Genomic DNA, 13760 nt, shown 5'->3' with positions numbered 1-13760 from the left:
GTAGCGAGCCCGCGAGGGGAGGCGGTACACGTCCTCCAACCTTTTCATACTCCCACTATCCACATCGGCGTTGAGTTGATTTTAGATAGTGTGGCGAGCGCAGCGAGCCACCGAGCCCGAAGCGTGGCGAGTGCAGCGAGCCCCGCGGAATACATGTAAAGTAATCCGCGTCCGCTCGCCACACTATCTAAAATCAACTCCACGCCAACGTGGATAGTGGGGGTATGAAAAGGTCGGAGGACGCGTACCGCTGCGCTCGCCACGCTTCGGGTTGGCGTTGATAGTGGGGGTGGCGTTAACAATGGGGGTGCATTTAACATTGCGAATCACATCGCATTGCATGCCACTTGCTGGCATTCGTTGCTATGCGATATTTAATTGTACAATCAGGGGCATTTTCCCGAAAATCACATCGCATACCATCGCATAGTACCTGGGGGTGTGCAAGGATGGAATAACATGCAAATCAGCAGGAATCGGATGCGATTTAGAAATCGGGCGCCGTGATAATACACAAGTACCATATGTCAATGAGTAATAACTACACCTGTGCACCTGCCGGGTGACCGGGGAAATGTGTAAGTGGGTAATGTATATACATGTACTCCTGCCGGGTGACCTGGGAAATGGGTCAGTGAGTAATAAGTACACCTATGCTCCTGCAGGGTGACCTGGGAAATATGTCAATGATTAGTGAGTACACCGGTGTACCTGCTAGGTGACCTGGGAAATGTATCAGTGAGTAATGAGTACTCCTGTGCACCTGCTGGGTGACCGGGGAAATGTGTCAGTGGGTAATGAGTACACCTGTGCACCTGCTGGGTGATCTAGTATATGTGAGCTGAGTTTGAGAACCACTGCACTATACTAATCCCAGCGGAGAAACCTCTCAGACCATGTTGACTGAATGACAATGAAGACGGGTCGCTGACCACAGTGACCACAGCCAGCGTGTTTGGAATAAATGTATTTTATGATATTGCGTGTAGAAGATTACAGGGAGGCTGTGTGCACTACAGGTGTGATCACTGTGAGGACAGAACGCTGTCACACTACATGTAATAATGACAATGGCTGTCACCATGTGAGGTTGCACCAGTTTATATTGCAGCGTTCCTATTTCATTAAAGATCTGTCCTGATCAGTGCCAGCTTGTGTGCCCGCTGTCTTCTTATGTCTCGGCTTGTTTTCCCGCTGTCTTCTTATGTCTCAGCTTGTGTGTCTTACCCATTTCTAACGAGCACCAGTCTGGTTGTGACCATCTTTTAGCTGGTACCTGTCGCTGTGTTCAATGTATTGTCACACCAGACTACATTATTTTATTTATTTATTTACAGTTTCTTATATAGCGCAGCAGATTCCGTTTCGCTTTACAATGGTAGACTGTGATAAAACAAACTGGCTAACGACAGACAGACTTGGAGGTTAGAGGGCCCTGCTGCAAGCTTACAATCTTACTAATAGTGGCAGCGTGTGTGCAGATATAATAAACAGAGCAGGATACTTAATACTGCCAGTCTATGCAGGCAATGTGACCTCAAAGATTACAGCCATGTGCCCATTTTAGGTGAGCATCAGTCTACCTGCAGCGGCAGCTGGTATCACCTCTCTGTATACAGCTAAGGAGGCATTGTCTGGAAAGGTGGCCCTATGCTTAGTACTGCCCCAGGCTGGTATACATTATTAGACTAACCCATTATGGGTAATTTATTCATTATTAAAAATGTATTTAAAGTATGTTGGAAAACAAAACGTTATTTATATTTTTGTTGTGATTCTACATGATCGGACTGTCTGTGCCACTGCGCATGCAGGGGGTGACAGATGGGTGGGTAATTGCATCACCCAGCCCCTACCCACTTGTATGCAGCAAGCAGAGGGACAGGATTATAGCATTAAGCTGGATACATGATGGCCGATTAATCGTCAGTGATACAGACAATATCGTGTATATATCGTCCAGTGTTTAACCCTATGAGTACATATAGATAGTGGCAGATGAGTAAGTAATATTGTGGTCCCATAGTATCCCCCCGATACCGTTAGCTATATCTCCGGCCGTGAAAATCATCTGGTGTGTACCCAGCATTACTCCAGCCTGGGCCTGGAGAACCAGGGGAGAGAGTTGCAGTTGGGGCATGAAGTATAAGCAGACTGATGCACAGGTGCATACATTCCTGAAAAACACGGTTTTATTAGCAAGCAGTCGTGCGGACTGCGAATGTTAATGGTGTGATTGCGTGATGGTGATTACGTCACCCAAACGGGACGAATAAAAATGCACAATGCAACTTCAATGCCCAAGCAGTCAGCAATAACCGCTCAATTGTGCAAAAAAACAGGTTGCGCCCATCTCTGAACCAGCCCCTATCCTTATTTCACATGCCGCCAGAAGAAAGACCGAGTGTTCTGAAACTATAAACACACATTCTACCTCTTTTAGACACACAATAAATAGTTATCAATGGCATATGAGCACATAATGAAATAATGAAATGTGGCCACAAAACACAAAATGACAGAGAATTTGCATTTTGCCCTGTCCCATAATGAGGCACAGAGAGGCAGATTTATTAAGCTTGGTGAAGTGATAAAGTGTCTGGGTTTTTATCACCGGCCAATCAGCTCCTACCTGTCATTTTTCACACCAAGCCTGTAACTTTACAGTTAGGAGCTGATTGGCCGGTGATAAAAAACGGACACTTTATCACTTCACCGAGCTTAATAAATCTGCCCCAGAGTCCACACACGGTTACTGGGTGTCCTATCCAGCTTTGCTGCAACAACATAACCATCACCCTTATATAACAGTAATGTGTGACCTCTATGTCATGAATCAGTGACCTAATCAGGGCCTGGGCGAAGGCAACATGCAGAGATGGCACAGTGCCAACCATCCCTCACTAAGTACACTTAATGGGTTCTGTGCGCTCTGGTGGGGTGGGGACATGAGCTAAGCAGAGGGTAACTGCTTAATTACAGTTTATATGTGATCAGAGGATTTGGTGAAGCTATAGAACAAATATTAGTGTTTATAGTGAATGGCAGGGTGTGGGCAAGCAATTATCAGCACTAAAGGTTCCCAGTTCACCTTCCCTCAGTAAATGTACTTTCAGCTGGTACAGACTCATAAGAGACCCAGAGATGCGATTACTCTACCGCTGGCAGTGACGCATTTAATTGAGGCATCCCCTCAGGGAATCTGCACTTGCATCAGCCTGACCTTTCCAGCTGATGGAGGGTGCGGGGAATAAACGCCAAGTGGTGCTGGGGAGGGGCTGCAGAGAGCAGACATACAGGGATTTATCTGCCTGTAGAACAGAGGAAGGTATAACTTTGTGCAAAGGCCCACTGGCAGTCTCTTTTGTATGATGAAGACTCCCAAACTCACAGCTCAGAGACATTGAATCTCTTATATATTTGGCTACATCTGTCACTCAAAGTGTGTCTGAAGCTGTAACGCTAGGTGGAGCCTCTGACTCACATGACTGACTCACATGACAGAGAACCAGCCCAGTGAGCCCACAGTCATAGGAGGGACACATTGCTCTGCTCCTGCACTTTCCTTTTAATGTATGATTGCCATCACCTGTGTTGAAGCACCTTTCCTATCAATTAACCTGTTCAACACAGATGGAGGTAATCATACATTAGGAAGAAAGTCCAGCGGCAGAGCATTGTGTCCCTCCTGGCATGGGTCATGTTGGGAGGTATGCGGGTGTGTGTGTGTGTGTGCGCACACACACAGCAGAGGTACTTGTTTCCTAGCACGGCACCCACGATATTCGGTCATATGGCATTGTATTCAATTTAAAATTGTATATGGCATGGCATGCAATGCGATGTTATTTTAAATTGTATAAGCACCCTAATGAGTTTTTTCAATGTTAAATGGTCCCCCTATACGATTTTTAATTGTATAAGCACCTTAATAGGTGCTTACAATGTTAAATGCACCCCCACGCCACCGCCACTATCCACGCCAAACCGAAGCGTGGCGAGCGCGGCGGTACGCGTCCTCCAACCTTTTCATACCCCCACTATCCACGTTGGCGTGGAGTTGATTTTATATAGTGAGGCGAGCGGACGCGCATTACTTCATATGTATTCCGCGACGCCTCGCGGGGCTCGCCACACTATATGAAATCAACTCCACGCCGACGTGGATAGTGGGGGTATGAAAAGGTTGGAGGACGCGTACTGCCACCCCTCACGGGCACGCTGCGCTTGCCACGCTTTGGGTTGGCGTTGATAGTACGGGTGGTGTGGGGGTCCACCTTGTCCCTCCTGGAACATGGCCATGATGGGAGCATATTTTCCTACCTGACCTTCTCCTGAGGGAGAAAATGCTCTGTTCCTGGACTTCCCTTCTAATGTATGATTGCCATCACCTGTGGAAATTTAGTTAATTGATAAGAAAGGTGTTTCACCACAGGTGCTGGCAATCATACATTACCAGGAATGTCCAGGAACAGCATTTTCTCCCTCATGGAGAGTGTCAGGTAGGCAAGTATGGTTGGGAGGTATATGGCTTGTGTATATTAGATGTGAACTAATAGTGTAATAATGCCCAGACCCCAGACAGGGAGGAGGAGAAACTGGGATCCCTGTGTCACGTACAAATCTATCCCCCCTCCTATTTCTCCTCTGGTCGGGAAGCTGCAGCAGTAGCTAATGAGACCTGATACTCGGCCTTCACTGCATACTGTCCTGCTGGCATTCTGCTGCTGCATAAGAGGGACAGCTAGTGATGTCAGAGTGCTCCAGTCAGGAGGCCCAGGGTTATAGTATGCCATGGGCCCCCCCTAATCTGACTGCACATTAGGAAATGTTTTGTAGCTTGCTGTGCGGCTTTGAGAGATGTACGAGAGAGCATGGCACAGTATTGCCAACTAAGCCGATAATGAGTCTGATCTCTGATACCAGCATCCCCGGGGCACCGGCTGTCAGTATTATGTGCTTATGCAATATTCCAGCAGCTCAGACCCCTGAGTGCGGCTCCGACAGCCTCCAGGTCAGCTTGCAGGACGGGATCCAGCCGTGCCTTGTATAACATAACTAGGTGATTCATCGCGCCCTACGGGCGCACTTCACACCGTCGTAAGGGGCTGCGCCCCCTTAATTTGTGAACACTTGTATATGAGAAATATGGTTAGAATTGTATGAAAGATGCCTGTATTGCAACTTGAGTTATAGGTGAAATGTGTTAAATAGAGAGCATATGATTTGGAAGGGGGTGTGTATTGTTTTGTTTAATTAAAAAGCGGTTACAGAGTAAGATGTACATTGATAGTGTGGATGGTACAGTGACATTTGTGGGTGTGGGGGGGGGGGGGGGGCTGTGTGTGCATGTTGTTTAGGTGTGTGTGTGTGTGCAATAGTATAGTAGGGTGTTTCTGAGTCAGCGGCTCCCCACGGGCGGAGGTCACGACACACTAAAACAGGAGGCTGGGTAGTGATAGGGGTGTGTGGGCATAAGGGGGACTAAAGAGGAGGGTGCAGCTTCTGCCAGTGCAGCTTCTGCCACTGTGCAGCTTCTGCCAGTGGGTGAGGGTCCAGCGTGGCAGTACAGGAGTACAGGATGGTGGCCCTCAGTCAGTGTCTCCTCCTACTGGGTGGGAGTTCGGGTACATGAGAGCAGGAGGCTGGGCTATGAGGCATGATAGGGGCATGTGGGCAAAACAGCGTCAGCGACTCCCCAGTGATGGAAGTTACGGTTCAGGAGAGCAGGAAGCTGGGTAGTGATAGGGGTGTGTGAGTATACGGGGGACTAAAGAGGGGCTTAGGGGTGCCGTGAATTGCGGGGGGTGCCGTGAATCAAGGGAGGGAGGGGGCGCAGGTGTGCGCGAATCGCGGGAGAGGGCGGGGTCCGCAAAGCGTGGGAGGGGGCGTGAATTGCGCGAGGGGGGGTTGTGAATCGCGGGAGGGGGGGCACGGGGCATGATGAATCAGCTAGTTGGTTATATATTCTTGTAGAAGGATGGTAGGATGTTGCTGTCATTCAGAATGCATTTACATAAACAGTAATAGTAGCAGTAAAAGATCTGACTTAAAACACCTACAGTAAAACAGAACAGGTGTTATATATTATACAAAGAATTGGTTGATGATTTTTAAGTTTAACGTTGTCACTGGAAAAAAATTGCTACAAGAAAAAATCAACATAGAAAGTTCAACACATGTAAATGTTGACATGTGTGGCACTTCAATGGTGTCCATGTCGACACATGAGAATGAATATGAAAACATTAAAAAAAAGAAATCTTCAAAAACTCATGTCAACCTTTTTCATTGTCGACCATAGCCGTGCCAGTGTTTTGCATGTGCCATTTAATCCTGGGGTTGCCGTGAATCGCGCGCCGGGGTGGGGGGGGGAGGGAGGAGGTGAGGGGTGTCCGCAAATCACGGGAGGAGGGGTCGTGGGTGGATGCTGCGAATCGTGGGAGGGGGGGCGCGGGGGGTTGCAGTGAATCGCGGGAGGGTGGGTCGCGGGGGCGGGGGGTTGCCGCAATGACAGGAGGGGAGGTCAGGGGTGGGGAATCGCGTAAGGGGGGGTCGTGGGGGGCACCGTGAACCGCGGGAGGGGGGGCCCGGGGAGTTGGCGCGAATCATGGGAGGGGGGGTCGCGGGGTGCCGCAAATCGCAGGAGGGGGGTGTGTCACGGGGTGGGGCCGCGAATCGCGGGAGTCACCTAGGGTGCCGCGAATTGCGGGGGGTGTGCTGCAAATCGCGGGAGGGGGGTCGCGGGGGGGTGCTGCGAATCGCCACAAGAAAAAATCAACACAGAAAGGTCAACACATGTAAATGTTGACATAAGTGTGGCACTTCATTGGTGTCCATGTCGACACATGAGAATGAATATGAAAACATTGAAAAAGTGAAAAATAAATCTTGTCAACCTTTTTCATTGTCGACCATAGCCATGTCAGTGTTTAGCATGTGCCATTTAATCCTGGGGTTGCCGTGAATCTTGCGCGGGGGTGGGGGGGGGAGGGAGGAGGTGAGGGGTGTCTGCGAATCACGGGAGGAGGGGTCGTGGGTGGATGCCGTGAATTGCGGGAGGTGGGGTCGCGGGGGGGGGGTGTGGGTGCCACAAATCGTGGGAGGGGCGCGGGGGGTTGCAGTGAATCGCGGGAGGGTGGGTCGCGGGGGCGGGGGGTTGCCGCAATGACAGGAGGGGGGGTCAGGGGTGGGGAATCGCGATAGGGGGGGTCGTGGGGGGCACCGTGTACCGCGGGAGGGGGGGCCCGGGGAGTTGGCGCGAATCGTGGGAGGGGGGGTTGCGGGGTGCCGCAAATCGCAGGAGGGGGGGTGTCACGGGGTGGGGCCGCGAATCGCAGGAGTCACGGGGGGTGCTGCGAATTGCGGGGGGTGTGCTGCAAATCGCGGGAGGGGGGTCGCGGGGGGTGCCGCGAATCGCCACAAGAAAAAATCAACACAGAAAGATCAACACATGTAAATGTTGACATAAGTGTGGCACTTCATTGGTGTCCATGTCGACACATGAGAATGAATATGAAAACATTGACAAAGTGAAAAATAAATCTTGTCAACCTTTTTCATTGTCGACCATAGCCATGTCAGTGTTTTGCATGTGCCATTTAATCGTGGGGTTGCCGTGAATGAAGGGGGGGAGGGAGGTGCATACCCAACATGACCCTCTTCAGGAGGGACACATTGCTCTGTTTCTGGACTACCATCACCTGTGCTTAAACACCTTTCTTATCAATTACCCTGTTTAAAACAGGTGATGACAATCATAAATTAAGATGGAAGTCCGCAAACAGAGCATTCTGTCCCTCCTGGAGAGGGTCATGTTGGGAGGTATGCACCCACCCCCCGGTGGTAGGTTTCCATACAATGGAACTGATGTACCTGGTTGACAATCCCTACGGCATGTGCTGATGCTGTATAAATAAAAGAGAATAGGAACATTACACCAGGCCTCTGGCCATACTGCATAACTGCTGTTATTACCAGGAGCTACGCATGTCAATAGCTCACACGCAGTGTTTGAAAACAGCGCCACACGCTACAGTCTGCACCAGCTCCTGTAACGGTGAATGGATTTGGCCCAGATCTATAGCAGGATCGCACGGAGCAGCTTTAAAAATCTGTGAATGCTGAATACATGTGGTTTGCCTCCACAGGAGGGCCTGACAGTGACAGACACAGTGTGGTTTCCAGACAATGGTGGTGTTGTGGGAGGTGTACCCTGGGCTCTGGCCTCCTTTTCCCCTGTATAGCCTACAAAGTGCTGGGAACAGCCGAGACGTTCTCCTTTGTTCTAATCAACTGTTTACTTTTTTGAATCACGGCACTCTAGAGCATCAAAATAAATGAAGTGCATTGTGTTTATATGATACAGTTATCTGTGAGGGGCAGGATTTGCTTCTGTTTGTCCACATATATTATGATTGGCAGCCACAAGCACTGGTTTTGCCTGGTACATTGGTAAATAATATGAATTGATCTTGGCACCCCTGCAAGTGTCCTGAGGCACCCCAGGGTGCCTAAGCACACAGTTTGGGAACCACTGGTTTAGGAGGAAAGAACAAACCTAAACAGATCTATTGGGTCTCATAAATAATTCCTGGCAGCGGTGCAGAGCGAGGAGCATTTCTTGTATCTAAGGGGAAAGGATGATTTATTGATGAATAACGCAACAGGCTATGAAGGTTTTTAAAGCCCAGACTGAGAGCTTGGAGCCCAGTGACTCTGCTGTAAAAGGGAATCAGCTTCCCCTACAAAGTAGAGCAGACTGGTTATCAGAGGCACAGAGCGGACTGCCTATCTGATGCAGGGGAACTGTGCTATGTATTATTCACCAGACACAAGAGGCTCATGCATTATGCAGAGCAAGCTCTGGAAACCACCTCTGTATGTGCCGTCTATCCATGCTACTATAACAGAGGATGGGTGCTCTTCAATCATTGTGCCAACTACTTCTGAGGGTAGTGCTCACTGTCCAGAGAGGCCTTAAGGCAATAACCAATTCGCTTAAAAAAAAAAAAAAAAAGGCCGATATATCGGATGATCGGTCAGAAATCGGACAATCAGCTAAAAAAATCGTTCTAGTGTGTGGGGGGGGCCTTTCGAGAAGAACGCTTTACAAACACACACACACACAATCATTAATTACAGTGGTCTATCATTAGGAGCAGGATGTGCATTGTCCCCCCCCCCCCCCCCATCAACCTACAAAACACATCCTTCTCCAGCTAGCACCGCCCTGTTGGCAGACAGCAAAAGAGCACACACTGTGTATTGACATTTTATTTGCTGCACACAACACATACTGGAAATACAGATCACTTTGCAGATTGCCTTGTCATAGATCTGTGAGCTGCAATGATCATCAATCCCACATGGAGCACAAGAGGAAGTCTAAGATGCCGCTCGTGGTAAAGACAATATCCAAAAGACTTCCATATCCACAACCTGTATGTACTGTAATCTGAATTACCAGACCACAGGTGCATGACTGGCGCCTCAGACAGAGCGCGGATTACACTGGGGCGATGGCAGTGCAGAGATGCATGACGATTCGCCCATTACTGCCATTGCATGTGAACTGCAGGGTGCTCAGATCTATATTACTGCACAGGGCAAATGTAACAGTATTGCGCATTCTAGCACTTTGTCCTTTTCCAAAACTGTGCAGTTCCTCTTCCCTGCCTGGGGTTTCGCGCTCTGCTGTGGTGCTTTTAGCACAGCATGGTCTGTATTTCAGCTTAGACATACAGACCAGTCCTGCAACACAACACGTGTGACACCCAAGCCAGGGCTGAGGAGCTTCATCGGTTTAGAAAGATGAACACCAACACGGTCCTAATCCTCGCTAGTTCGTGTGGGGTTCCCATGGGTAAAGCTGTGGTTCCACAGACACGTGTGTGTGTGTGTGTGTGTGTGTGTGTGTGTGAAGGGACTGCCTTCTTTTAGGTGGTATGTATCCAATAAGGTCACAGTGAACACTAACAGGTGCGATTAAATACCACCAGCTTAGAGACGGTAGGAGTCCTTCATAATCATCTTTATATATTCAGTAGAAAACATGATGATTTGGTAAACAGCATCGCCTCTCCTAATCATACAATGGAATACACCAATAGAAAGCGTAGATACATTTATACAGCAATATCTACTACACCTGAAACCTCCAGTTGAACTGGACTGACACATAAGCACCCAATCAGGTCGGCAGACCGCAGTGAATATACCAGCAGGAAGTGAGGGGGGTGTGAGTCCCTGTGAGACTGGAGGTGCGTCCACACCTGACCGGCCCTTCACTGAGAAGTGCAGCGATAGCAGAGAAGCAAGAGACAGGCAGGCCAAGGGTCTACCCCCCACAGGGCTTGGCTAGAGGTAAATTCCCCTCTCCATGGCTATTCCGGAGGCACTGCTGGTAAGGTCCTATACACACAAAGGAAGAAAATTGGCCCATTGTTTTCTTGGTCGTCCTCCCTGAGATTACAATTCATTAGGAGATTAAAGTCCCAGGTCCACGTCACTACTGCTTTGTGGTTTCCTGCGCTTCGCTCTTCTCTCGGTTCCAGTCTTTCAGACCTTCTGGCAAAGACGTGTCCTCCTCAAAGCTACCGGTCCCTTCCACAAACTCTTCATAGGAGGATTTCTCAGCAAAAGGTCTAGGTCCTAATAGATCAATCATATCGGATTTTTCCAGAACCTCCTTTTCCAGCAAACGCTTGCCGACCTAGTGGTGACAAAGGCTGCGGTTAATGGTTTGCAAGTAAATAAAGCAAAGACCTTCTACTACAATGCGCTTCCTATGGGCTGATTCGGAGATGTTCACGGTGGCGAAATTTACGCAGCTGAGTGATTATTGTCTGGTAGTACATGTACTACAGTTGCACTGCTCATTCCCAAGGTACCCCTAATGATAGAGCTTAGGGTTCTTTGCAAAATGACAGTCTGGGACTATTTGGGAGAGGCAACGGAAAGTGGCAGCAAAAGTGTATTTTAGCACGTTAGCCCTACGTACAATGTAATGCATTGCTTTACAGTCACTGTATACAGTAACAAGTTGGACAGTACTTGGCAAATACATCTAAGTAACATTTACCTTCTCCACCTGCTCTTTGCACTGTGTTAGCAGCTGCAGGGTTCTCTCGTACGCTGAGACGATTAATTCTCTGGCCTCCTGGTCGATCAGTTCTGCTGTTGCCTCGCTATACGGCTTGGCTGCAAAGATTTCCCCCTGACGTGCAAGGTCGAAAGACACCTGCCCCACCTTCTTACTCATCCCGAAGGTCACAATCTATAGGAGGAAACAGAGCGGGTATAAAAGCAAAGTCATTTTACAAGTCGCACCTCCAATATAACGCACCAGTCAAGCGTTCCCACGGAATTATATGGCTACCTTCTAATGTGCACTGGTTCAGGCCACAAAGCCGCTGTCTGTGTGATGCTTATAGAAACTACTAGATCCTAGGGAAATGATCAGATGCGCAGGGTGTGGGAATCAGCTGGAAAATATACCTGCTGCCATTACTGCAATGGTGCACTGAACCCCGTCTGCAGTTCTCCCCAGGGACACATGTATGTGCAGGATTGTAATGTAAGCTTGTATGGTCTGTTATAAAAGATGTCAGAAAGGGATTATTTTCGGGCACAGCGCCGCCACACCCTGCTACACCCAGGCACTACGCACGCCACATCCAGGCACTGCTCTTATGTCCTTACCTGTGCATATGCAGAGTGTGTGACCTTCTGCAGGTCATCCTGTGCGCCGGTTGTGATGCGACCAAAGAAGATCTGTTCGGCCACGCGGCCCCCTAGCATCATGCACATGCGGTCAAACAGCTGCTCCTTGGTGTAGAGATACTGCTCCTTAGGGAGATACTGGGCATAACCCAAACCCTTCCCACGTGGAATGATTGACACCTGAGGGAGCACAAGGGAGTAAAAGGTCTCATATGTACCATCACAGAACATGGGCCTATGACTACAGGACTATGGGACTGATTCTAGCCTGATCACATTACGCACATGGTGCAGACCCCCTTTGCGAACATCTTTGGCGAGTATCACACTCGTCGAGGCATTCACTTTTTTGAGGGAAGGGAGGGGGCGGGCAGGGGGAGCGTCCAGCATTCTATGGGAATGCAGGCGGGTCGATACCTGCACGGTACTGGCGGGTGACGTCACATGTCAGTGCCCACTCCATTACAGCTATCCAAGAATATCTCTCCCCTGCAGCCGCAGGTGAGAGGATTTGTTCGCATACAGGGCGTGCTGGGTGTTTAGCGGGCGATGCTGACCTGTTCGCTAGGCTGCAAGTGTACACAACCTAGCAGGCAAGTCTGAATCAGACCCTGCACTTTACCCTGCATATATAGAGCAGAAGATACTTAATATTGATATAGAACATTAAATAGCCATGTATGACACAGCACATACTCCACAGACATTACGCTTGGGAGAAAACAGATAAACTTCATGCAAAAAAGTCAAATATGAGGAGGATAAGTAAGAAAATAATACACCAAATGAAGGCATCTCCACCACTTCCACTGCAGCATGGTCTGTCCGGGTGTAAGGCTGCACAAATCGCTGGTACCTTCTTTTGTTACCTTGAGTAGAGGGTCAGCATGTTCCAAGAACCAGCCGACCACAGCATGTCCAGCCTCATGATAGGCCACTGTGCGCTTCTCTTCTGGCTGAAGGACCTGAGTCTTCTTCTCCAGTCCTGAAAACAGAAGGGAATGGTTCAAGTCCAAATACCCAAATCTGTTCTCAATAGCAATACCTGTAATGATCATTTAACTGGACACTGTAAGCGTTTCACTATACGTTGTACTCATCCCCAGAGCACTCACCTCCAATAACCCGTTCGATGGCCTGTTCGAAGTGCTTCTCAACCACAAACTCATTTAGGTGCCTTGCGGCAATCAGAGCGGCCTCATTGCAGACGTTGGCGATATCAGCACCTGGGAGGGGCAAGGAGATGTCACAATGGAGAATGGTTAGTGGCGGGCCAGCCAGTCACATGGACTGAATGTTGGGACACAAGACAATTGTGATGCCCTCACCTGTAAAGCCAGGTGTTAGAGCCGCCAACTTCCGGGACAAGGCATCCTTGCTGAGGCTTTCAGGCAACTTCAAAGGGCGAAGGTGAACTTTAAAAATGGAGGCCCTGCCTTTAATATCAGGAGGACCTGCAAGAGAGGAAATGTATTTATTTACTATAAAAGGGTTATCCTTTGTGCAGGACAATCCACTATCCTCTGGTAATGTCGGTGATTGTGGTTCTAAAGAAATAGAAAGAGGCTGGCGGAGAGCTGTTGGGGGGATTGTAGTCAGTTCTATGCACCCCCAGGGCTGGTGTAATGCTGCCCATACATCAGAAAGATCGATCTTAAGATCGATTGTGCCCAATTTCCCTTCAATTCCCTGGCAGTTCTTGGTGGTTTTTGGACACACAATGTGCACACAATCCATCTTACAAATCAATTGAGATTGTATGATTGGGTACAATATCTTTCTGATGTATGGCCACCTTAAGGCTTCTGGGAACCGTACGCAACCCCCCAACCCACACTGCCACCAATAACCACTTTCCAGTTAATCAAGTGAAAGTGCAGAGGTGGATTTTAGACTCGCAACAGCCATCACCTGTATTAAAGTACGACAAGTATGTCTTCAACATAGGCAGACTCAGTAGTGACCCCCCAAATGGCTGCGCCCTAGGCAGCTACCTAATAGTAAAGCTGATCCTGTGCATTCCTCATCCCCAGTAC

At 49.0% G+C, this 13760-nt stretch overlaps 1 protein-coding gene across 1 annotated transcript in view; it reads right to left on the bottom strand.

Moving 5' to 3' along the window:
• Positions 1–10017: 10017 nt before the first annotated feature.
• The window catches only part of LOC146046206 (mitochondrial inner membrane m-AAA protease component AFG3L1-like), a 50630-nt gene continuing 46887 nt past the window's right edge, over positions 10018–13760 (bottom strand). Inside the window, exons 12-17 of the mRNA XM_083165436.1 lie at positions 13053–13178; positions 12840–12950; positions 12594–12709; positions 11704–11904; positions 11084–11278; positions 10018–10714 (exon numbers count right to left, since the gene is read on the bottom strand). Of these exons, the coding sequence (XP_083021562.1) occupies positions 10511–10714; positions 11084–11278; positions 11704–11904; positions 12594–12709; positions 12840–12950; positions 13053–13178 (953 nt within the window). The 3' untranslated portion in view covers positions 10018–10510. The remainder of the gene's footprint in view (positions 10715–11083; positions 11279–11703; positions 11905–12593; positions 12710–12839; positions 12951–13052; positions 13179–13760) is intronic.

Source organism: Crinia signifera, chromosome 11 (genome assembly GCF_055691185.1).
Source record: "Crinia signifera chromosome 11, ASM5569118v1, whole genome shotgun sequence".
Classification (NCBI taxonomy): Eukaryota; Metazoa; Chordata; class Amphibia; order Anura; family Myobatrachidae; genus Crinia; species Crinia signifera.
The sequence above is the reverse complement of the archived record's forward strand: the minus strand, read 5'-3'. Positions and strand labels throughout refer to the sequence as shown.